This window comes from Bactrocera dorsalis, chromosome 2, assembly GCF_023373825.1.
Source record: "Bactrocera dorsalis isolate Fly_Bdor chromosome 2, ASM2337382v1, whole genome shotgun sequence".
NCBI lineage: Eukaryota > Metazoa > Arthropoda > Insecta > Diptera > Tephritidae > Bactrocera > Bactrocera dorsalis.
The window spans coordinates 87,004,280-87,030,508 of NC_064304.1; the positions used below are offsets into that span (position 1 = coordinate 87,004,280).

General features: G+C 33.2%; 2 protein-coding genes across 6 annotated transcripts in view; both read left to right on the plus strand.

Moving 5' to 3' along the window:
- LOC105229496 (uncharacterized) overlaps nt 1-24,822 on the plus strand; it is a 39,645-nt gene extending 14,823 nt beyond the window's left edge. The window contains exons 1-7 of one of the 5 annotated variants that reach the window (XM_011209816.4): nt 7,407-7,683; nt 13,628-14,443; nt 14,737-15,218; nt 16,369-16,591; nt 16,760-16,887; nt 18,416-18,584; nt 19,114-24,822. In XM_011209816.4, coding sequence (XP_011208118.2) covers nt 14,065-14,443; nt 14,737-15,218; nt 16,369-16,591; nt 16,760-16,887; nt 18,416-18,584; nt 19,114-19,601 — 1,869 coding nt within the window. In that variant the 5' untranslated portion in view covers nt 7,407-7,683; nt 13,628-14,064 and the 3' untranslated portion in view covers nt 19,602-24,822. Of the gene's footprint in view, nt 1-7,406; nt 7,684-7,786; nt 8,099-8,173; nt 8,917-13,627; nt 14,444-14,736; nt 15,219-16,368; nt 16,592-16,759; nt 16,888-18,415; nt 18,585-19,113 lie in introns of those variants that run through there. The other 4 variants (XM_011209815.4, XM_049449374.1, XM_049449373.1 and 1 more) reach the window with 4 other exon arrangements.
- Nucleotides 107-1,674, plus strand: LOC105223351 (zinc metalloproteinase nas-13). The gene has a single exon (XM_011201067.4). The coding sequence runs from the start codon at nt 539-541 to the stop codon at nt 1,340-1,342; it is 804 nt and encodes a 267-aa protein (XP_011199369.1). The 5' UTR covers nt 107-538; the 3' UTR covers nt 1,343-1,674.
- Nucleotides 24,823-26,229: the final 1,407 nt, after the last annotated feature.

Here is a 26,229-nt window from a genome sequence, read left to right on the forward strand (position 1 = left end):
AAAATGTAAAACTCTTATGGATTACTTAACGATTTGTGTGTCTAGGGTTAAGTATATAATACATTCATATAAATACATTCATAGAAAGAAGAGAAATCAAACGACTAGGCAAATAAGTATAACAAAATAAACTTCATAATTTGCAAAGATCTGTTTTCAATGTATAGTTGCATTGTCCAGTTATATGTGTGCATATCTGGACTTATTCGAATACATTAACTTGTATTAAAGGAAACCATCAAAGTATAATCTCGTATAAACGAAAATATATACAAACACAAATAGTGTTCAGCAATTTCTTTTGCATAATTTTAACCAGGTCTCAATGTATAACACACTCAATGTGATTGCAAATGGTGTCGTCTTGTACAAAACTGCAGGTAACGTAGTGATCTATCTTTGGCCATTAGCATATTAAATAGGCTTTGCGATATGTAAATGAATTGTACATATTGCACGCATTTGTTGACGATCCAGGTACTATATAAAAGAAAATCCAAATGTAAAGTGTGTTTAGTACTGTATCCAATTCCATATCATGAATCGAAATAATTTCTATTTTTTCGTTAGCTGGCTTATTTTGTTACTAGTTGTACAATTAACTTTTGCAAAACCAAACACTTCAGGAAAAGTCAACATAGAAGATTTTGAAAATTACTTAAATGAAATCCATGTTGATGACGAAGCGGCCGAAGATAAGACCCGTAACGCGGTGAATTCGCCGTTACAACGCTGGCCAAGCAATTTGCTACACTACACAATCTCCACAGATTACAGCAAGGAGGAAGTTGATAATGTCCACGCAGCCTTACTGGTATTTAATGAAAGTACATGTCTAAGATTTAGAGAGTATGATGTTCGTCAAAATGGAAATTTAAAGTACATTAATTATAAAAAATCTTCGGACTTGTGTGGTACAAGAGTTGGTTTTAACCCCCTAACTCCAACGGGACCTCACGACGTGATCCTAAATCCCTACTGTTTAAGTGAACGTGGTGTTATACAACATGAAACCTTGCATGCTCTTGGACTCTACCACGAACAGAGTCGTCCAGATCGCAATAAATACGTAAAAATTGAATATTCCAATATTCCTCAAAAGTATTGGTCACAATTTATCGCCTACCCCGAAATATACACTACTACTTACAATGTATTGTACGACTATGAAAGTCTGATGCATTACTCGGAGTTTGCTTTCTCAAAGGACCGTACGAAACCATCAATGCGTGCAAGAAGTGGCAATACAGTAATAGATCGTAAAATGGGGCAAATAGTGGGTCCCTCAGAAGGGGATTTGAAAAAAATTAATATCATGTACAAATGTAACCCATTAAAGTAAGGAAATGGCGCATTTGTGAAATGCCGAATTCAAAAGTAAAAACTTTTGTTTTGTAAAAGCTGTAAGTATACATACATACATATGTACATACGTATGTATATGAATACAAGTTTTTTCAGGAGCAAGAAAACCCGTCTTAGTAATGCAGAAAATAGTAATTGATTTGGCTTTTAATTTTTGGTGTTCGAATCTTGCAAGTGTCTAATATATAAATATATACATATATTGTTACATACATGTATACATAATAAAAAATTAAATTGCTCAGTTATGTAAAATCATCTTGCATTCAAAACGCAATATACATACATACATATGTGGAAACACAAAGAATATGTTTGTCCTAAGAATCTGGTAAATTAAATGTAAAGATTATATTAATTATTCATATATTCGTCGCAATTTGCTTTTAACTTCTACTTTTTATTATTGGTTATATGAAGAAAAAGTTGTATAGAGAGAGGGAAATCATTATAGTAAGGGTATTGTCGTTAAACCACAGTTTACATTAGAATATTCCCTTTACAACATTTACAATGGCAATGAACCGATTTCGTCCATCCGCAATACTAACTTCAACCTGCTAAGGAATACGTGTACCAATATTTATCAAGTGGTCTTACTTAAGTTTGCGCTTGTACAAATGCATGGGTGAAAGGACAGACATACACTCCGTTAACTCGTCTGGAAATTCTGATCTTTTTGATATACATACATATGTATAAACTATGTGACATATATTGGACAATTCATGGACTATTATAATAAATATTTGATAAATTTTAGCACCAAACCGACCTACCGATAGAATATTCTATCTTCTATTTTATAAAAATTACGTGCTACGTCTTCTCCGGGTAAACTCCGAAGCTACTGAATTTTGCACACTGTTTTCCGTTTGTTCCGTTTGTGTGTTAAATTTATTACATTTTCTCTTAGCCGGCAATATATTTTTCGTCTTTATTCGGTTCTTTAGTTAGATGCATTTATTTTTAGTCCAGCCAGCCACCCACCTTCATTTTTATTGGAGATCAGCATTCAACTTCTTGTGCGTCACCAAATGCAATTTATGAGAAAGAAAGATATGGTAAGTAAAGTACGGCACATATTGAATCAACGTAGTTTGCAGGAGCAAATTTTTCAGGTGTTGAAAAAACCCTTTTTTTTTAATGTTTTTCATATTTGGTATATTATTAACTTATAATTATTATATGTATGTATTAGCCGTACTTGTATGGAATCGTTTGTATTTCTGAAAAGTTTTTAAAGTTTCGGAAGTAAACATTTTGTCTTTTTTGTATTAAAATCCACCAAATTAACTCAAATGATATATGTATACATATGTACATACATTATGAAGACAAAGTCAACCAGAGAATCGGAAATCATTACGAATATGAGGCTTTGACCCAGGTCTAGACCAATTTCATTCATGCTAAACCACATTTTTATATAGAAAACTAAATAGGCTTTTATTTAATTTCGATAAAATCTTCATTTTTACTATCATAAACTTTTAACGTCAGGTGGAAATTCGGAATATACTATATGGACACCGCGTCTGGCCTCAACTTTTTGTAATACGCAAACAGACTAGAAAACATGCTTTCACATAATTTTATGAAGAAATCACTTACGTACTTACAAAACTTCTTAAATAACGAATATTTTTATATTGAGCAAATAGCAACTGGGGTAATTGGTGGACCAATTTCACACATTTTGGTATTAAAATTTACACAATACTTAATCACCTATTGCATCTTAAATGTTGGCCGATATATACGATTAAAAGCCGTAGACTTGTTAAATATATGTACATAAGTTATTTTCGTTTATATGAAATGTTGGAACATTTCTATAAACGTCTGTAAGGAATGGCCCTATCTTCTATATTGAAATTATGCGCAGCCTATGATATGTTGGGTTGTCAAAAAAGTCTTGTGGTATTTTCGCTAGTTGGCTCTGAAAGCGCGTAGTTCTAGTTTCATTCGTCGCATCGGGTCATGCTATACCTTTTTGGAAAGCGCATTTCACGCGCTAACACGTGTTTGATTGATTGTCGTTTCTTTTAAGTCGTTCGTGATTTATAGCGTCGCAAACATGGAGCAAAATAAAGAGAAAATACGGCATATTTTACATTACTACTACGATAAAGGCAAAAATGCATCTCAAGTCGCCAATATAATTTGTGCAGTTTATGGACCCGATACAGTTTTCATTTCCACCGCACAACGATGGTTTCAACGTTTTCGTTCTGGTGTAGAGGTGGTCGAAGATGCGCCACGCTCCGGAAGGCCTGTCGTCGAAAATTGCGATAAAATCGCTGAGTTGGTCGAAAGAGACCGACATAGTAGTCATCAAATCGTTATAAACCATTTGAAGAAGCTTGGAGTCACTAAGAAGCTCGATGTATGGCTGCCACACGAATTGATTCAATAAAAATACCGCAAGACTTTTTTGACAATCCAATATATTCAGACTTATGGCTATTAATTTTTTCAATTGCCTACTCAGTCCGAAGTAGCACCTGTTGGCAAGAGTTATCCTGCGTTGGATTTCCAGGCTGACGTTGTTGGTGGTGTTAATACTCGTTCCTAAATAGACGAAATTATCTACAACTTCAAAGTTATGACTGTCAACAGTGACGTGAGAGCCAAGTCGCGAGTGCGATGACTGTTTCTTTGATGCAGGAGATATTTCGTCTTGCCCTCGTTCACTGCCAGACCCATTTCTTTTGCTTCCTTGTTCAGTCTGGAGAAAGCAGAACTAACGGCGCGGGTGTTGAGGCCGATGATATCAATATCATCGGCATACACCAGCAGCTGTACACTCTTTTAAAAAATATTGTACCTGCTCGATTAAGTTCTGCAGCTCGAATAATTTTCTCCAGTAGCAGGTTGAAGAAGTCGCACGATAGGGAGCCGCCTTGTGTGAAACCTCGTTTGGTATCGAACGGCTCGTAGAGGTCCTTCCCGATCCTGACGGAGCTTTTGGTATTGCTCAACGTCAGTTTACACAGCCGTATTAGTTTTGCGGGGATACCAAATTCAGACATCGCGGAATAAGGCAGCTCCTTTTCGTGCTGTCGAAAGCAGCTTTGAAATCGACAAATAGGTGGTGTGTGTCGATTCTCCTTTCACGGGTCTTTTCCAAAATTTGGCGCATGGTGAATATCTGGTCGGTTGTTGATTTTCCAGGTCTAAAGCCACACTGTTCAGGTCCAATCAGTTTGTTTACGGTGGGCTTTAATCTTTCACACAATACGCTCGATAGAACTTTATATGCTATACGGCTAATCCCACGGTAGTTGGCGCAGATTGTGGGGTCTCCTTTTTTATGGATTGGGCATATCACACTTAAATTCCAATCGTTGGGCAGGCTTTCGTCCGACCATATTTTACAAAGGAGCTGATGCATGCTCCTTATCAGTTCTTCGCCGCCGTGTTTGAATAGCCCGGCCGGCAGTCCGTCGGCCCCTGCCGCTTTATTGTTCTTCAGGGGGCAATTGCTATTCGAACTTCTTCATGGCCGAGTAATGGAACGTCTGCTCCATCGTCATCGATTGGGGAATCGGGTTCGCCTTCTCCCGGCGTTGTGCGGTCACTGCCATTCAGAAGGCTGGAAAAGTGTTCCCTCCATAATTCAAGTATGCTCTGGGCATCGGTGACTAGATCACCTTTGGGGGTTCTACAAGATAATGCTCCGGTATTGAAACCTTCTGTAAACCGCCGCATTTTTTCGTAGAATTTTCGAGCATTACCCCTGTCGGCAAGCTTATCAAGCTGTTCGTACTCACGCATTTCGGCCTCTTTCTTTTTCTGTCTACAAATGCGTCTCGCTTCCCTCTACAACTACAGATATTATTAAATCTCCAAGCATCATCCCATCTGAAACAAGTTCCATATGATAGTTAAAAGTCCTTAAATTCGTGTAACGTAATTTATGGATGGCCCTTTTGGTAGGTGGCATGTTTTTTCATATTCTTATGTCACTTTGTAAAAATAAGCGAAGTCGGACGTTCGAAAATCTCCGTCTACTTCCCATATAGCACAATTTTAAAATTCATTTGATTGCAAATCAAAAAGCAAATAATATAACGGGATTAAACTTTGCGCGAATAAAGCCCTTAGCGTACGCCACTTAATGATCAAAAATCGTTCAAATCCAACAAAAACTGTTTACACCCCTAGGTATCGAATATTTAGACTCCGGTACCTATTGTTGGCTTTTGTTAGAAAATATCGGTCAATGTCTGAGATATATAATTAAAATTCAGGTATAGTACTTCCCTGACAATGGTATGTCTGTATGTCAAAAATGGGTTGAATGGACCAATACTTCCCTTAGTCCCCATATATCTAATATAAAGATAATCGAACTTCCGGGTGACTTTGTTATATATATATTATATAGTATGTACTATATACAGTGTACTATATAAAATTGTTTGGATTTCGATACTCAGGTTGACGTTTTACATCTTAAGGTATTTCTCTTGCTTTGTTGTCCTAAAAGAGTATAAAATATTCGGTTGCATCCGAACTTAGCGCTTCTTAGATGTTTAAATATCGGTTTTAAATTTATATATGTGTATATAGCTGCCTCTGTATGTAGCTGCCTCTGAACCGGGTATATTAAGTCACGATGTTTGGAACACCCAAATGGAAACGTCTTGGATCCTATAAAATAGATATCTAAATGATTAGCATGATGAGTTGAGTCGATTTAGCCATCTTCGTCTGTCTATATACGCAAACTAGAACTTGAGAGTTGTAGATAACAACATTTCAGCTATTTTATGCGCAACTCTGTTTTAAAGTATTGTAGTGTATATAGAGGGTGATCCATTTCGTAGTTCCCTACTTTCTTAAAGAAAAAATACATAAACTTCAAATTTAATGTTTATTATCATTCGAAAGAACATTCTTTGGCATTTCTTTTTTGATGATTATCTTCGACATTATGACGGGTAACTGGTGAATGACACGTGTGATGTTTTGCTTCAAGATCCAAATCGAAGTATTCTCTCAGTAAATCCATTGATTGATGTGATGGGCGTCGGATCTTGGATCTTTTCATAGTGCCAAGCGTTGTCGCTTGGGAAGGTCGAGCGTCTTCATTTCTTGCACAAGCTGTATTTTGTACGCTATCAATTTAAGACCTAGACGTAAAATGCGCCAAGTCGTTCCATACGTCAGTCGAAGTTGCTGCGAACTGCGCCGAATCGACTCTCCTCGGTCTTCGTATACACTCTCAGCTACGGCTGCTATATGTTCTTCACTGCGTGTTGGACGTGGTCTATTCAATCGAATATTATCCAATAATGAATGCTGGGTCTCAAAATGGTTGATGGTGGTGCGAATAGTACGTTCAGTAGGATGATTATGTTGACCATAACTTGAGCGAAGCGCGCGAAATACATACTTTACAGAACATGAATTTTCGTAATAAAGTTGAATGATTTGTAAAAGTTGTTCAGAGGTAAGTCTTTCCACGATGAAATGCCAAATAATACTGAACGAAAATAACATAACAGTTTGACACAACTCAAGCGTGATCTGTCAAAAAAGACTATTGAAAAAAGTACCTCTACTGGTGCACCCGTTATATTGTATGTGCAAAATGATAAAATACTACAATTTTCTTATGAGCATAAATGAAAGAGCTTTGAATTATGGAAATCCGATTTCGGGAATATTTTGTTGCGTCTCAAGTAGGAAATTAGTTTTCTGGCAGGAGCAATTTGGAATACCTTTGAAAATAATTTAAAGATAGTGTTCGTAAAGTCACAATTGGTGAAAGCTACATATTACAATAGGACAACGACCCCAAACGTACGGTTCACATTGTAATAGTTATTGCTTTAAAATGCACCGCGGAATTAAACACTCCACTGCAAAGTCGGAATTTGAATTTTATTGAGCACACCTGAGAGCTTTTAGAGCGTAAGGACAGATGAGGTATTTAGCGCGACAACCCTTAAGAAAGCTTCCAGCAGTTTATTATTTTTCGTTATATTTCGGTCTTTCCAAAATTAAAAGAAAGTTGTAGCAACCTGAATAATTAGTTTTTTGTGAGTCGTGTTTAAACTTTTGTCGGTCACCGTTTATACTCTAAGTTTCGCATATTACTGTATTAATATAATACATTTAATGTCGAATTTATTTGTAACATTTCAAAAAATTTTTTGTTTATTTCATAAAAGCTTTGTGTATACAACAACTGCACATATTTGACGTTGCTCTAAGTACGAGTACAATGGTACAGAGGAAGTGGGCTCATGTTTCTTAAATGTAAAATTTTCACTGAAAAATACGTCAGAAGCATTAAGTGCAAACGTAAGTGATAGCGAATAGGTATCTGCGACTATTACGAAGTGTAAAAGCTTTTTTAAGCTCTCATTGCAGCATATATTTGCAGTTCTACTAAGGAAATCTCTCAAGGATTACAAGACCCACGTAATCTCTGTTGGAATTTTTAGTTTTAACTGGAATGTACATATTTATTGGGGGTTAAGCTCTCTCAGTTCTCAATTTTCTACAACACGAAACTGTTCGATAATACATATGGACGTATCGGCTTTGGCAAATTCGCTTCTGTGAGCCCCAAAGTCGGCACTTTTTTCATCCCTTTCGGCAGTGCTCTCTGTGCAATCGAGTTGTAAAGACGTTCAACCGAGGAAAACGACCAAAACGGCGGTTTCGGAATTAATATTTATGGAGTAATATTATAATTGCTGCCATAATGTTTAGTGTAAGTGTTTGTGACTGTGGTGTTTGCTTTATGCACTATATTTTTCACAAAATGTAAATTACCATCCGTAATAAAATATATCTGTGCATTACAAACGCTAAATGCGCTTATATATATGTATATTTGAAAATAAGAGGAAAGATTCCGTGATCGGTTTCGAATAGTAATGAATTACTTTTGAAAGGTTGGATGTACAGCTAAGTATTTTGAATATTTGTAAGGAAATGAAAAAGTGCGACTAATCCAAAAACTGTATAAGTAAGAAAGTTAATAAATAATTCAGCATGCAAATGTGAAATTGTGCTTTATGCCTCCATTTTCAGTTGGTACTAGTTAAAGCTTCCGCCACACCCCGTATCCAGTCCTCTCCTCCTCATGCGAAGGAGAATAAAATTGTGAAGTGGTTGTGCTAAGTGCCGAGATATTTACATGAGTCAAGGACGGTTCATTCGTTTTCGTATTTCTGTCTCTCCGTGGTGATTCAGCGAGTACAGAAGAAAATTTTACTTATTCGTACATACATAAAATAAAAAAAAATACTTAGGATACCAAAATAAAAATACGCATCAGAAATATTTAACAGTTACCGTGGGTGAAAGATTTTTGTTGAATTAAATTCAAATTCATATAATGGTGTCTAAAATAGTTTTTCATTCTACCTGAAACAGGATAAAAAGTGAAACAGAGAAATCAGTTGCGTCTTAATTTTTTAAGTGTATTAAATGCAAAATTTACGCATATTTGTTGAAAGTTTGAAGTGAATGAAAAAAATATAATTTAAGTTAGTCATTAATTTATAACTGAGTACACATATTAAGGTAACAAATGTGTTTATTGTGATCTCTTTAATCCATTGGTAAATTATGGATATGTAGTATGTAAATGTATAACCTCACCTAAAATATAAAACAACGTAACATCACATCATTTTTCACATGTTTCCGGGGGAAATAAAAAATTAACAAACAAAAACCGATTCTTCTTCGAAACTTTTTACATACATACATATGTATGTAATATGATATAGTGTATCGTAATCAATAAAAACTAAATTTCGAATTTGTTGGTCATAAGTTTTTTATACCCTGAACAGGGTATATTAAGTTTGCCCCGAAGTTTGTAACACCCAAAAGGAAGCGTCGGAGATCCTATAAAGTATACATATAAATGATTAGTATGTTGAGCTGAGTTGATTTAGCCATGTCCGTCTGTCTGTCTGACCGTCTGTCCGCCGTCCGTCTGTTTGTGTATATGTGAACTAGTCCCTCAGTTTTTAAGATATCGTTTTGAAATTTTGCAAACGTCATTCTCTCTTCAAAAAGCTGCTCATTTGTCGGAACTGCCGATATCGGACAACTATAACGTATAGCTGCCATACAAACAGAACGATCGGAATCAAGTTCTTGTATGGAAAACTTTCACATTTGACCAGATATATTCACGAAATTTGGTATGAGTTATTGTTTATAGAAATAATGTAATATGCGAAGAAATTGTTCAGATTGGCTTACTATAGCATATAACTACCATTCAAACTAAACGATCGGAATCAAATGCTTGCATGGGAAACTTCCTCATTTGACGATATAACTTCACGAAATTTGGTATGAGTTCTACATAGAAAGAAAGGAAGAAATTGCTCAGAACGATCGGAATCAATGGGCTTGTATAGTAAACTTTCGCATTTGATGTGGTATCTTCGCGAAATTTTACATGGATTAGTGCTTAAGGTAATAATATAATCTCCGAAGAAATTGTCCACATCGGATTACTAAAGCATAGAGCTTCCATACAAACTGAACACATAGTTACTAAAAGAAATGCATCTGTGAAGGTTATATTAGCTACGGTGCAGCCGAAGTTAACGTTTTTCTTCTTTTTACTTAAATCCCTGCGCGCTTTATATGTCGTATGTACATATGTAGTGAAATTCCCCATTATGGACAGTCTTCATAGTCGGATAGCTCTCAAAATTCACGAACACAACGTTTTCATTATTATTTTCACGCGAAATCAATTCCTATAACCGGACAGGAGTACGTTCCAATATTCGTATAAATAATCTCTGTTAAACGAACAAGATTTCATAAATTTGCCAAGAAAGTGGTGCACAAAATAATAGTTCCCGCTTTTTTTTTTTAATTCTTGTAAATTTGTGTTTTGCAAACAAATTGACCTGCGCTGGTTCGCGGTTGCTCAACGGAAACTAATGGTATAATTGTCATTTATTCAACAACTCTAATCTTTTTACGCTTTGCCAAGCAACAGTCGCCATATTATTAGGGACAATTACGGAAAACATAACGTTTATTGTGGCATACTCTTTGGCTTCTTCGATCCGTTGTTTCTGAGTTCTTTGTAGCACTGTTTAAAGTAATCAATTCACAAGTTGTCATAACTCATCGTAAAATCATAAAATTATAAATGTTTACACTTGTTTAAAAAAATTGTGATTGGATTACATACAAAAATGAGTAGACGCAATTTCAATTCTCAACGCTATGTTTTCGGTTCGTTATAACTTATAACTGTATGAGACTATATGAAACCCCTAACTATGTATGTATGTTCAGTAGATTTGAATAAATTTGTATGTTAAGTTAGGTCGTGGGGTTGATCCTAATCAATGCATTTCACTTGGATAACTGTGAACGTTGGCCCTTTGTGTTTTCCAAAAACTAATAAAAGGAAAAAACGGTTATTCATATTAGTTTTATGGTTTCTTTTCTCATGACAAAACAATTTTTTGAAGATTACATTGTTGTCTTAGAAATATCTATAACTTAATTTAAACATTACATATCTTGTCAATTAATATCAAAATTGTCCATATTTCTTGATTCCGGTCGTTCAGATTGTATGTCAGCTATATGCTATGGTTAACCGATGACAATTTAATTGTATTTAAATCTATGTCATCTTTAAATCCCTGTCACATGGAGCATATTGTGATATTTGAATCGAAATCTATATTGATGATTGATAGATCGCGAGTGAATGTTACACGTTCAATAATTCACGTTAGTATTTATTCGAAATAAATCGAGTTTTTGAAACAAATTTTATGTTAAAAAATAGTTTTCCATATAAGAACTTGATTCCCATCGTTCAGTTTATATGGCAGCTATATGCTATAGTGGTCCGATATCGTTCCGACAAATGAGCAGCTTCTTGAAGAGATAATGACGTTTGCAAAATTTCAAAAGGATATCTTAAAAACTGAGGGACTGGTTCGTATATATACAGACAGACAGACAGACGGACGGACATGGCTAAATCGACTCAGCTCAACATACTGATCATTTATATATATACTTTATAGGGTCTCCGACGTTTCCTTCTGGGTGTTACAAACATCGTGACAAACTTAATATACCCTGTTCAGGGTTTTCTCTATTACTTGTTTAGTTTCTAATGCCGAAACAAAATTGAAAAAGTTTCTAAGGTTTAAAAAAATAAAAAATAAAATAAAAAAGAATAGGAGCAAAATATACTACGAATTTCATTGTTACTTAGCTGGAAAATCACCGTTAGATCTATTTTTGTGTTAATTGTGCCTTTGGCCACGCTTGTGTAGTATTGGCTAAATAGTACTACAAGTATTTCTGCTTGTGTAGCTATTGCTAAGATATGTCCATTGTAAATTTTCTGCTGTACTCTGCGAAGTTGTGTCTCTTGTGGATTATTTGAAATACTATAACACTTCTGATGAAATAATTACGATTATCACACTGTTATTCGATGTTCTAACCCAAAAATGTCTCTTAATTTCTATTTTAAAGTAGAAAATCTTTAAAGAAAGTATTCTGCATTATGGACAACGAATTAATATTTCTTACAGGAACTGCTCCTCCCAAACATTTGTCATTTTATGAGTTAAGACCCTTTTGTAGTTAGTTGCAATATATACATACATACATATATACATATATGGAACGTGTAGCAAATCCCATGAAGTTGAACAAGTTAACTCTCAAACATTTTTCAAGGTGAGTAATACTATGTTCAGACCGACACTTAATCACACGATTCCGGCTGTTGAGTGGTTTATCCCACTAATCTTATAAATTTATCAAGATGATGACAGTTCCAAATCACTTCATTGAAATGATTTGAAACTGATCCACGCAAAATCTCTTTGTGCGACTCTGATTTTGCGCCATCTACTTGTCTGCATTGGAAATCTGTTACATTATCACAGCTGATTTAGACACTACAAAGGGAAAAAAATGTAAACAAACACATTTATTTTATAGCAATGAATCTAATTTCACCTGAAAATCGACTTAACAAATGAAAAAATGCATTCATTATTTCTATTATATGGAAAACATTTGAGAAAAGACGGCTTTTATTTCAAAATAATATATGACAATCTTTTCTTTTGATAAATATTAAGCGATGTGACTTCAAGAATGACAATAACAGCTGTTTTTTGATCTTTCTAACGGCAGTGAGAACACTGTTGGGTTATGAAATAATTAAATGTAATCTAATCTTTTAAATTTTCGGTCTGAACATAGTATAAGGACTCTTTTTCAAAAGCAATCAGTAATAAGATTGCCTTCTTATGGTACATATTTTCAATATATGTACGTTCTTTTTAAATAAAACAAAAACGGTTTGTGATGTCACTGAAATGATTTATTCCTGTGAAACTACATTCGATGCAATTATGTATGGAACTCGAGTTTTTTTTTGCATTGCCGTTCACTAAACTTGGTTTTCAATAAATTGATTGTGACATTCGCTATGTGGCTTGCAGCGTCGTCTTGTTGGAACCACATATTGTCCAAGTCCATAACATCCAACTCGGGCCAACAATACTCGGTTATCATTGAGCGGTAGCGATTCCCATTCACAGTAACGTGCCGGTCTTGATCATCACGGAAGAAGTACGGCCCAATGACGCCGCCATGATAATTTATTATTATTTGAAATACGAACGTATGCAGGTAGTTCTTACTAAGAAACAAAAACTACTTCTCCAGTCAAATCGTTAGGGTGGATATTTTGTTGAATATTTTCTTCTTTCATTGTAGTTTTTCATCTGCGCTTTAAGGCTCATTCATATTGCAATTTTGGTTCGCTTTGCTTGATGATATTTGTTTTGACAGAAAAGTTCGATGCACGCTTTTGTATGAGTACGTTCACGTAAAAAGTTTTCGACGCGAAGCCAAGCATATTGTTTGGCAGCTCTCATCTTTTTACACTTTGCCAAGCACTACTCATCATTTTTATTACAGAGAAACACTGAAAGCAAAGCGTTCATTGCGCCATACCCTTTGTTTTCTCCGCTTCATTGTTTCAATATGAAATGTCACGCAAAGCGAGGAAAGTTGTATGTGCATGGGCCTTTATAATTATGAAGTAATGGTACTTCCAGTTCAAGATTATAATCAAATTTATTTATTTATTATACCAAATTTATTAAAATAGCCCTATGGGAATAAATGAATTTTATTGCAAAATAGAAAATAACGTGATTTAATTATTATTATAAATCATACACAATTTTTTTTACCTCAGTTTCAGATTTAAATGACAATCAAGCTTTTACTACGAATAATGATGACACAAGATTGTGGAATACTAAATATCACAAGGACTTGCAGATTATTTCATGGTCAATAATCCTACTTTACTGTGAGCTAACCAGACACATTTAGAGGTCAAATAGAAAGGGGTTGTGAATTGTCACTTTGCAATAGACACTAACAAACGGACATTTTAAGAGATCCAGAAAATCAAAAGATTTTACTTTCGCATGCTTATTTGTTCCACTCAAAATAGATATGCACTTTATAATGTTAAGAAGCTGTTTTAACAGCAATTCGACTCAAAAGAGCCACATTGGTCACTCCCCTCCTAAAGTACTCACTTCGATTAAATAAATTTAAAACGTAAATATATCTGTATTCAAACCTAACTCCCTGGAGAACATACCATATACATATAAACAAACCATGAGCTCTACAAATTCTCCAACTGTCCCAAAGATACATCGATCTCAATATATTCAACAATTTCAACGGCGAGTATTCGGTAAATTGTTAAATGATAAAGGGTTTAGCAGACAAAATCGAATGCAGTTGACCTTAAATGAAAGATTGGGGACATGTACTATTTACAAGTATTGCCGGAGGCTACAAAAGTGGAATTGTGTTACCAGAAAATCGGGAAATATGACTGTTAGCACTCTTGGTAAATCGAAGGGGCTAACGCCGAAACATAGACTGACTTTCTGGAGATTGGGCGTTAACTACAGCATAATGACAGATTCAATACATACGATAATGTTATTGTTTGCTGTTATAATGACTGTTTTGATATCGGAAAGCACTGGTGAGTCACAATATCCGTTTTCAAATTTAATGAAGTTCTGATTTTATTTTAATATTTAAAATATACAGGTGATAAGTGATTATACAGCGAAAATTAACTTTATTTATTTATTTGAGAAAGATCTTTAAATTTGGGATTATATTTTTGGTAGTTACATATATATTTTTTTTAACAAAATTTTTTATTTAAAAAAAGAAAGCCCTAACGGGGTATTTGAGCAGCCATTAATATAAATTTTAAAGAAAAAATCTCGAAACATATTTTATATTTTTTTATAATAAATTAATCTGTAGTTCTAGCATCGCAACGGGACTCAGTTAAACAAAAGAATTCCAACAACCTGAGTAGTAATATACCTACGGGAAGCGGAGTTGATACCAACGGTAATTTTGATAGCATTAGCGATGCCAACACCATTAGGTCTAGAAACAATGCAAGCAATGGAAATCCTGATATCAATGTTTCATTAGCAGCGGCTGATATACGTAATAAGGCCAATTACGTCACACTATCACCGATCGTCACTTCAAGTACTGCTTTCGTAACTGTAGGAGTATTTAGTACAGCGAGCAATTCGGTATATTATGGAGGTGTGCAGAAGAACAGTACCGCACATTATTCGGGGACATCCATCGTCAATCGTAATGTGATTGAAGTAACGGAAGATAATCGTAATGGTCCATACTTTGACAAAGCTGCATCGAAAAATATAACAGCACTCCTCGGAAAAACGGCATATTTAAATTGTCGTGTGAAAAATCTAGGAAATAAAACGGTGAGTTTCATTGTTGTGATCAATGCTTGCATCAAATTATTTATTTGGTCTAATGCTTACTCTTTACCAGAAATGGAAAATGATAGTTCATGATATCATTTTAACCCATTGGGCACTATCGATGAATTTTCGAGACAACTTTTGAATAATTTACACTTGTTTACTGTAAATACAGTTGAAGTTCGATAAGTCGAAGTTCTCCATAACTCGAACTCTTGAACTGGCCTTTGCGATTTTAAATTCATATTTAAATACGAATATTAACACCACTGACGACCACCACAAAGCACTGTACAAATTACAATCTCTTTTCACCGAAACAAACAAGCAAAAAATATTATGTGTGTTCAGGCAAGTTTCTATAACTCGAAGTCCCACTTACTCAAAGTTTTTTTTATGGATTACGGTGATTCGATTTTGGCACGTTCAACAGTAGTTAAGTTTTTTGTTTATAAAACAGCAAATCCATTGCAAAAATTGGTATTTTTATTACCAAAACAGATGATGTAAGAGTTTCATTAAGATAATTTACTTATTGACATACATACATAAGTGCCAAATGGTATGAAATCTACTTGAACTTTGAAATATTTTTATTAAGTCTATGGGGGCTACAGAAAGCATTGACCCGACTTTATACCTTTTTAGCGCCCGGACACAATATTATCAGGAAAATACGTGCATATAACTCTATATCTAGTTTTAAGTGTTACAAATAACCATAAGGTGAATAAAACTATTATACTTTGTAGCAACATGTTGCGAGAGTACATATAAAAAGAAAGTAAAAAAAAATAAAGTGCTGCGGAAAAAGATTTCCCATTGATCTTGGCTGCAGAAAAACTAAAAGCATTTTCGACACCAAATAGTTTTTTCACGATTGACTAAGAAGTGTAAAAATAGATAAATCATACATGTGCATACTCAAATAACAGCATTTTACACCTCTGCTGAGCCTTTGGGTGGACTTCCACTCCCATTATTTAATTCTTTTTACGAATTGTATGGTTATCGATAAAAACGATTGTCAAAATTTCAACCAAAATGCATTCCAATTGTAAATTAAACAACAAAAATTAATTTGAAAGTAATTAGGTGATAATTTTTTTAGTTAATGCTACTGCGACTTCAAACAAAAATGTTATTTCAGATGCTTTTGCAAGTTTCTTGGGTGCGGCATCGAGACATCCATCTGTTAACTGTTGGACGGTATACATATACATCGGATCAGCGCTTTCGTGCTATTCATCAGCCACAAACCGAAGACTGGATTTTGCAAATTAAGTATCCTCAACATCGAGATTCTGGTATATATGAGTGCCAAGTTTCAACCACGCCACATATGAGCCATTATATTCACTTGAATGTTGTCGGTGAGTAAAAGACTAATACACATGTATATAAAAATATTTATAAAAGTATTGTACATACATAAGTACGGAAACATTTAAAAAATCGTTATTTGATTTACAAGTTAAGTACAATTTTTACATTATGTTTCACTTTTTTATAAGAAATGCTCTTACATATTTTCATTTTAGAACCTTCTACGGAAATCATTGGCGCGCCGGATCTTTATATAGAGAGCGGTTCAACAATAAATTTAACTTGTGTAATATTAAATTCTCCCGAACCTCCTGCGTACATATTTTGGAATCATAATAACGCTGTAAGTAATTGTATACTATATGCGTATAAAATGCATGACTTATAGTATATATATTTGTACAAAATAAACTGTCGAAATATTAATAAATAAATTAACACATTGCTAACATCGTATTCGTCAATTAATAAAAATTACAAATGAAGCCTATCTATTTATGTGTACGATGAGCATGAGAAGAATATTGTTGTTAACGTAAGGATTGTATACATTTTTGGAATGAATAGACAAGCTGATTTTCCCATGAATGTTTTCCCTTCTTCCATTCGTATACACATAACTGGAGTAAAATTTGAAAATTTTCAATCACCCATATATTGGGTTGTCAAAAAAGTCTTGTGATATTTTCGCTAGTTGGCGCTGAAAGCGCGTAGTTCTAGTTTTATTGGTCGCATCGGGTCATGCTATACCTTTTTGGAAAGCTCATTTCACGCGCTAACACGTGTTTGATTGATTGTCGTTTCTTTTAAGTCGTTCGTGAGTTATAGTGTCGCAAACATGGAACAAAATAAAGAGAAATTATGGCATATTTTACAGTACTACTACGATAAAGGCAAAAATGCATCTCAAGCCGCCAATAAAATTTGTGCAGTTTATGGACCCGATACAGTTTCCATTTCCACCGCACAATGATGGTTTCAACGTTTTCGTTCTGGTGTAGAGGTGGTCGAAGATGCGCCGCGCTACGGAAGGCCTGTCGTCGAAAATTGCGATAAAATCGCTGAATTGGTCGAAAGAGACCGGCATAGTAGTCATTAAACTGTTATAAATCATTTGAAGAAGCTTGGAGTCATGGGGGGCATGTATGGGTGCCACACGAATTGATTAATAAAAATACCGCAAGACTTTTTTGACAACCCAATACTTATACGTATATACATATATAGCTGGGACCTTGTCTATATATATAACATTATACCTATTTAGCCAGACTTATAATTTCATTAATCTAATTCAGTTTTTCTGTAGTTGGTTAGTTAGTAAAAAGAAGTAAGTAAGTTAGTAAAAAGAGCGTGTTCGTAGAAAAAGCGAAATAGTAAATTTTCTGAACTTCCATTAACTCATCGGAGTATTGTACAGTCCACACATTTTTCTCACTAAGTGTAAGCTAACTATAATATAAGTACATATTAATAATTCGATAAACATAATGCGATTCTGTTCAAAAATTGTGTGATGTCACATCACATCACATCTTAGCTTTCACTACTCAACTAGTATCTGTGCATCAGGTTGATTATGCAATTCAATGAAGTTGTATCAATACTTGCCTTGCCTTAAAATAGTAGCGATCCACATCATTATTTTTAAAACGGGATTTATGCGTCTTTGTCCTTGAGTATTTCAAAAGTTCTACTTACAGAATAATAAAAAACACTGATTGTGATACTTCGTTCGGTTGCCTTTTTTTTGCAATCCACAAGAGGATTGCTGAAAAACTTGCATCCCGGTCTTTAATTGCAATTTTAAACACTGAAATATATTATGTCATTTAATATACATATGTACATATTACAATTATTGATTCTAGATTATCAACTACGACTCTCCTCGTGGTGGTGTCTCGGTAGTAACAAATAAAGGGGAAACTACAACTTCTTTTCTTCTTATAAAATCTGCTCGGCCTTCAGATTCCGGACACTATCAGTGCAACCCATCAAATGCAAAACCTAAAAGTGTAACGGTTCATGTACTGAATGGTAAGTATAAATATTGATGTGCATAAATTGCAACGTACTTTAATAATAGTAATTAATTGAGAATTAAATTGTAATTTTTTTAATTCTTGTACGCGTAAGAGTGAACCATGCATATATTCATAAGTCATACAAGTCATAAAATATTACATAAAATTTTACCCTTTTCCACGAGCATACATGATGGTTGTAAGTTACCAAGTACTCCAAATGTTATTTATTCTAGCAAGTGTTGTTTAGTGAAATGTGACTTTATACTTTAGGACACCGTTGCGTATGCGTTGAACATACTATTTATAATTATTAGTTCGCAAAGTGCATAACAGCACATTATACAGGAGTGCAGTGTTCTAATTTCTTCAATATTTTGAATGACTATTACAGCGATTCGATTATTTATTTAAGGATAATAGTATTGTTAACTCATTTTGAGAGCTTATCATATGCATATGTATGTATATACTTTTTTACTTGTAATTACTTAAATTTTGTAATGGTGTTAAAGGACAGAAAAAAGTTGTAAATTAAATAGGTGTTTCTCATTCCGTTTCCAGGGGAGTTCCCAGCAGCAATGCAGCGCGCGGGACCAGTATATCTTCGAATGTCCCAAAGTCGATATCTCCTAGTGTACCTGTCAATGTACTTATGCACCTTAGCATATGTAAAGTGGTATATGCAAACATTGGCAGCAGTTGGGATCAAGATAGCAGGAATTTGAAGCATCTTGTTGCGTGGGTTTTAAACGTACTCGTGTTGCTGGCAACCGATATGCTTGGAAAGCAAGTTAAACGAAGAAAGTCTGGAATGATTAATACCTGCGGCTGCAACTTCAATGATATACAACTTAAACAAAATTTACACCTCCAAAAGTCGAAATCAGATAACAATAGCCATAACGGAGAGGTCAACTTACGAAATTTATTTTATAATACTACTATTTTTAAGTCGATGAAACACTTTAACGTTGTACATACTTGTATACTGTTTAACAGACCTATATTTGAACCAGACATCAGGTGAGTGCGTTTCGATTTAATGCCTTTTACTGGTCCTAGCCATGTTACCGAGAAAGAGGGCAAAGTAAGCTCAAACAATCCGAACTAAACTTGACTAAAGTGAGTTTTATAATGATAATAATATCCATCGCATTTTTTTGTATTATGTGTATTGTATATTTTGGGTATTTACTTCCCTCGGGTTTCCAACTAAAAGCGAAACCGGACTTTTTTGTAATCGAATAAAAGTATTAGGTAAATTTGGGTATTTGTAAAGTTACTTATAAGACATATTGTAAATAAAACTAATATAATACACTAAATAATAATGAACCAAAAATTGAAAAAAAGACCAAAAAAAAAAAGCGAAAAGATATTGTTTCAAGAATAAAATTCTAAATTGCTAAAAACTATGAACTAATAAAGTTAGAGAAAATTATTAACTAAAAAATAACGATAATTATTGTATGCTAAGTAAGCATATACAACTATCCTTAAGAGAGAACTCAAATTTGCTTGGTACACCAAATATATATTTGCGAAAATAACACATTAATTTGTTTTAATAGGTTTTTTTTTGTTTTTTTAATTTTTACATATTATTACCAATTAATAAATTCGTTTGTCCGATTTTATAATCGGTAGATGCTTATTTTTTCTATTATACACTTCATAACTCTCTGGAATAGGTAAAATTACACATATGCTCTCTATTTGTTTAAGCATGTTAAATAATTATATAATAGCTTAGAAGTGCATGAGATGTAACATAACTTACCAAGACGGTAAATTAAATTGTTAGACGGAATAAAACCGGTTGCTTCACCGATACGGCAACAGATCATAGAATGTAGTACGTATTCTCATTCCAAATGTACCTAACTCGCAACGCAATTATCAATATGTACAGTATTTTTATTTTCTTAAATTATAAATTTGACATTATTCATCATTAATTATAATTTTACAGGTATATCATACATATAATAGTTAAATCCAATATGGTTTATTTTCAATCTTCCGAAAACTTCGCGCGACAAGTTAATTTAAAAAATACTATCAAGATATTTTATTTGTAATTTTTTCAGGATGAAGCCCACTTTAAACAATTATTTCAACAATGACCAGTTTCTTATACAGATACATTTTTTTTCATTGGCTTAATATTATTTCCTAGCTTGGCTTATTCATAAGTACATATGTATGTATGTGTTCCAAATTTGAGATATAAAAAGCACCTATTTTCCATGCAGTTAGCGGCAATAAAGAATATGATGCGATGCTTTTCCCTGACAGTTGAATAACATGTGTGTATTATTTTTTTATTAGTACGAGTATACATAAACCACAAGCAACAAAAATTACACGAGCGTCCTTTTGTCATTGGAAAATCGTTCTATAATTAAGTTATATACATCTGATGTTTTAGTGACTAATTATATAAAATTATATATGTATATTTGAACATTCTGATTTTTATATTTTAATGCATTCTTAAACTATTTATTTGTGTATATATAGATTTCGGTTTTTTAATGGTTTTTCGATATTTTTTTGCATTTTGTGTACGGTTTGTTCCGCACAAATTGACTGACGACCAAAAACTGCGCAGAATCCAACATTCGAAGGACCGATTATTTGACCAAAAATCACATTTAACCAATAACCACTCCCCGTATTCTCCAGATATGGCACCGGAAAAATGCATTTGCCCATGAAAGGAAAGCGTTATGCAGACGTAGAGGCCATTCAAAACCCTTGCACCGGCATACTGGTAGCCACACCGGCCAACCAGCTAAAACACTCGTTCGACATGCTTTTGAACCGTGTAAAAAGCTGTATTGAAGCAGAAGGAGACTATTTTGAATAAAATAAATTGATTTTGCCGAAAAAAACATTTGTTCTGTTTTTTTAAGTCCTGTTTATTTTGGAATGCATCTTGTATATTTAACATTCATATTTGACTATCTCGGGGTTAGTAAAAAATTTCTAGGATTCACAATAAATTATCATCTTTTCATTTTTGATTAAATATTTGCTGAGTAGTTTGATGTTTCAGAGCAGTGACTATATGAAGTCAAGGCGAGATCATTATTTCATTATCTGCAGATTACTGGTTCCCAGTTTGCAAAAGCTCAATTCTCGCAAAGAGAGCTTTAAAGAAAATGGAATAATATTATTGAGAAGAGAAAAAATTAAGCGGTTAAAGATTTATAATACTTGTACATATCGAGCAAGAATTAACAAACTGATTTAGACGAAAAAATCAAAATTTTCAGGAAATATCTCGCTTAATGAAGTTGAATGAAATATGTTAGACGTATAAACGCAGTAATGTTTAACTTCAACCGCCAAACCCCATTGACACAGAGTTGAAAACCGTAGTATCACAAAAATTGTTGTTTGACAACACTTCAAACGAATTTGTTTTGACGATCGCTATTAATAATACCGAATTTCCAAACTTCAACAAAGGTGCAGTTAGGTTGAAAATCATGAAAGGAACCTTACATTAAGCTTCAAAAATATTCATAGATTTATTTTGCGACATTTGCGTCAAGTTTTCTGTTCCAGATTCTGCAACTACGATAGCTTTATTGTATGATGACATTCATTTGGATTTCAATTCAATCAGAATTATTCATTTGTCGCTTGTCATTAAATTACATATGTATTATATAATATCTTCGAATAAGTACGTACATTTGTTGATGTTATGAAAATTGAGTAAGTGGTTTCCACGAGTCTCAAAAAACAAATGAATACCATAGAATTAAAATTCGCTGTCAGTTTTTAACTATCTGCACATTTTTATAGTTAGCTTTCAGTTATATGCAAATATAGCATAATGTACATTATAAGTTCATATATAATCTCAAATATTCCATTTTAAGTTCGTTTATGTTTACCATAAATTTTGAAAATGAATTGAAAAGCCTTAAAATTTAAGTTAATCAGTAATAAATTACATTATGACACAAAAAGGCTGCAAATACAAGGTGTGTCCAAAAGTAACCGAACTTTATATTTAAATCATACAACATGCAGCGATACGTACGAGTATATCCGTTGAAAATTTGAAGCATTAAACAAATACATCCATCCATCAAACTCACCTAACTTCATATAAATCGGATGATAAATGTTAAATTTGCCGTAATTTCAATAAAGGAAGAAGGGTAGAATTCTTTCATTTTAACAAAGAGCAAATACATTATTTGTGTTAAATCGCCCTCACATACGAATTGATGAAAAAATTCTTGATTATGATTATATGAGTGGTACTCAAGTTTATATGTGGTTTATACGAATTTAATGGTCATGAGGATTTAAATGACGGCCAAGGCATGGCATAGCATAACTGGCAGAGTCAGTCCTTAAAGTAATTTTACAAAAGTATTTGAATAATTATACGCTGAACAGAGTTTCTTAAGTTTGTCATGAAGTTTGTAACACCCAGAAGGAAGACCCTATAAAGTATATACATATATAAATGATTAGTATGTTGAGTTGAGTCGATTTAGCCATGTCCGTCTGTCTGTATATATACGAACTAGTCCCTCAGTTTTCAAGATCTCGTCTTGAAATTTTCCAACCGTCATTTTCTCTTCAAGAAGCTGGTCATCTGTCGGAACTGACCGATATCGGACCACTATAACATAAAGCTGCCATACAAACTGAACGATCGGAATCAAGTGCTGGTATGGAAAACTTTTGCATTTGACAAGATATATTCACGAAATTTAGTATAGATTATTGTCTAAGGCAACAATGTAATATCCGAAGAAATTGTTCAGATCGGCTCATTATAGCATATAGCTGCCATACAAACCGAATGATCGGAATCAAGGCCTTGTATGGAAAACTTTCGCATTTGACGTGGTATCTGCACGAAATTTGACATGGGTTACTGCTTAAGCTAATAATATAATCTCCGAAACAATTGTGCAAATTACTATAGCATATAGTTTCCATACAAACTGACCACTAAAATAAATGCACCTGCGAAGGGTATCTTAGTTTCGGTGCAGCCGAAGTTAACCTTTTTTCCTTTTTTTATCTGAAGATTTGGGTAAAAGAAAGATCTGTGCGCGTTTTCTTCTACATTAATAAACTGAAGAAAATATAACAATTTTTTGTAAAATAAAAACGGATTTCTCTATCAACCACCATTTTTATTTGCCTGATCTATCACAATGAAACTTTTTTCTCTTTCCAAAACTGAAAAACAACATGATGGAAAATGAAAAGAGCATTTTTTGATCATATCCCTGAAAAAGAGTTCGGTTATTTTCAGGATACACTATATACGGATAGTGGGGAAAAACAAATGCATGAAAAACAGTTCCGAGAGCGGTTCATTGCATTCATGCATTGATCACAAGGTGCTTAACGTTATGTTATTTTAACTATGGATTACTTATGTAAGTATGTACATATAGACATATGTATAAGTACATACATATAGTAGATAAATACCGCACTGATTTAAGCTCTTTGGACATTTGGAAAAATGTACCTTAAAAAATATATGTAGATACATATATGTAAATAAATATGTGTTAAATAATGTTACCGTCATTAAAATACCAGTCATTCACACGCCATTAGTTAAATATAATACAACAAGTTAGATTAAAGGGAAATGTTCTCAAGGTACATTTGGGAGTGTAGCTACCGAGAAAATGAGTAAGCTTAAGTTAATTTATCTGCACATGCTGTTATACATATATATGTATGAAGTTGTTTGTTCAAATTTATCGCGTGGACTGCATAACAAAGAGAAAAAAATAAAAATAAACCAAAGACAAATAACATAAATAATCACTGTTATTTCTTTTATTTTTTGAAAATTAAGCATTCGCCCATCAGAAAGATATACCATATACCATAGGTAACATAATAAATAAATCTACAAGTACTATACTGAATGAGCTGAAAATAAAATGAAAATGAAGCGTTACAAAAAAAACAAAGTTGAATGTTAAAATTAAAAAAAACGGTATTAATAAAAAATAAAGTTATATTAACAAATCACATAAAATCCTCGAAACAAATAAAAAACTACCATTAGTTAAAGTGAGATAAAACCGAAACTCGTAGTCATGTATGGTAAATAATGGGAAGTTAAATGGACGCTATGATTAGAACTCATCAGTTTCATAAGCAAATACAGTAAAAAAGCTGCAAATGTAATTAAATAAATTGTACGAATTCTCGCATTTTATGTTTTCGCAAAACTATCTTAGTTAAAAGAAACATTAATAGGAATCTTTAATATACAATATTTTGTGATATATATTAAATGGAAACAGTATTTTCCCGATATCTTTTGTGCCTCTTGTATTAACTGGTATTTTAATTTTTATTTCGAAATTGAAATTTAGTGCAGTACTTTATATTGAATGTCCAGCAAATTTAATAAAAATATTAAAATATGCATATGAGTGTGAATTTATGTATTAATTTAATTGAAATGAATACATAATTATTATGTAATAATTTAAAAATGTTAAATAAAAGCTAAACTATTTAATTATTATCTAAAAAAACAAGTTACTGCCTATATGTTTTGGTTTTAATACTGGTACATATGGAAAATGAAATGAGGTAATGAGGATCTTAGTTCATATTTAGGGGTTTCACATAGCCTCATAAAGTTATAAGTTATAACGAACTGAAGACATAGCGGTCAGTGTTGTATTTGCGTAAACTTATTTTAGTATGCAATCCAACAACAAATTTTTGAAACTAGCTTAAAAATTTATGATTTAATGATTTTACGAAGCTTTATGACACGTAGTGAGTACCCCAATTGTATTTATCTAAAAGAGATATGCGCAACTCTAAGGCAACATTGTACATACATACACACACGTGTATAGGCTTTTAAGTCTCGTTTTTTCAGTCTTTTGGAGCGCTGTTTTTTACATTATGTAGTCTCGTTTATTTAGTAAGCTTGCATCTACTTTTTTCTATTGTAAGCCGTTGTAAGCTGTGGGGTATCTTTCATTCAGTAGCTATTCTCCGAAGAGTAAAATTATAAATATCCTTTCCCGAAAACAGTGTCGTCAAAAAGTGTTCTAAAACATTAAAGTAAGCGCTTCATTGTAGATACAATTGAACAATATGAATGGAAAAAAGTATAAGAATAAATAGAAAATAGAAAATAAAAAATGGGAAAGGTGAATAGTGGTTTATAATAATTTTGTACTTTGACATTTTTATGAATTCATACTTGCATTATGACTATCACAAATCTGTCCTTAAATATTTTTAACTGCTCCGACTTTAATTCGTGTATGACAGGGTTAAGATTGTGGAATCAACTAATGAAAAAATGATGAAATTTAAGATGTTTCTAAGAAAAGTTAATTGGCTTGCTACAACTTTGAGTTTGGAAACACAGTGAGTAAGAATTTAAGAACATAATATTACATTAATATCTTAACTTACGTAATATAAAGTAGTCAGTAACAACAAACTAATGAAATCAGCCTGGACATTGCTTCTGTTGTCATGTTTGTAGCAAATGTAACTTATTGAATTCCATTAAGGTCGTAAATCTGTCCAAGTATTTAATCATTACAAAATCTATGTTTTTTTATTTTCTTTATCTAATTTCTCAATCATCATTTCTATTTATCTTTTTC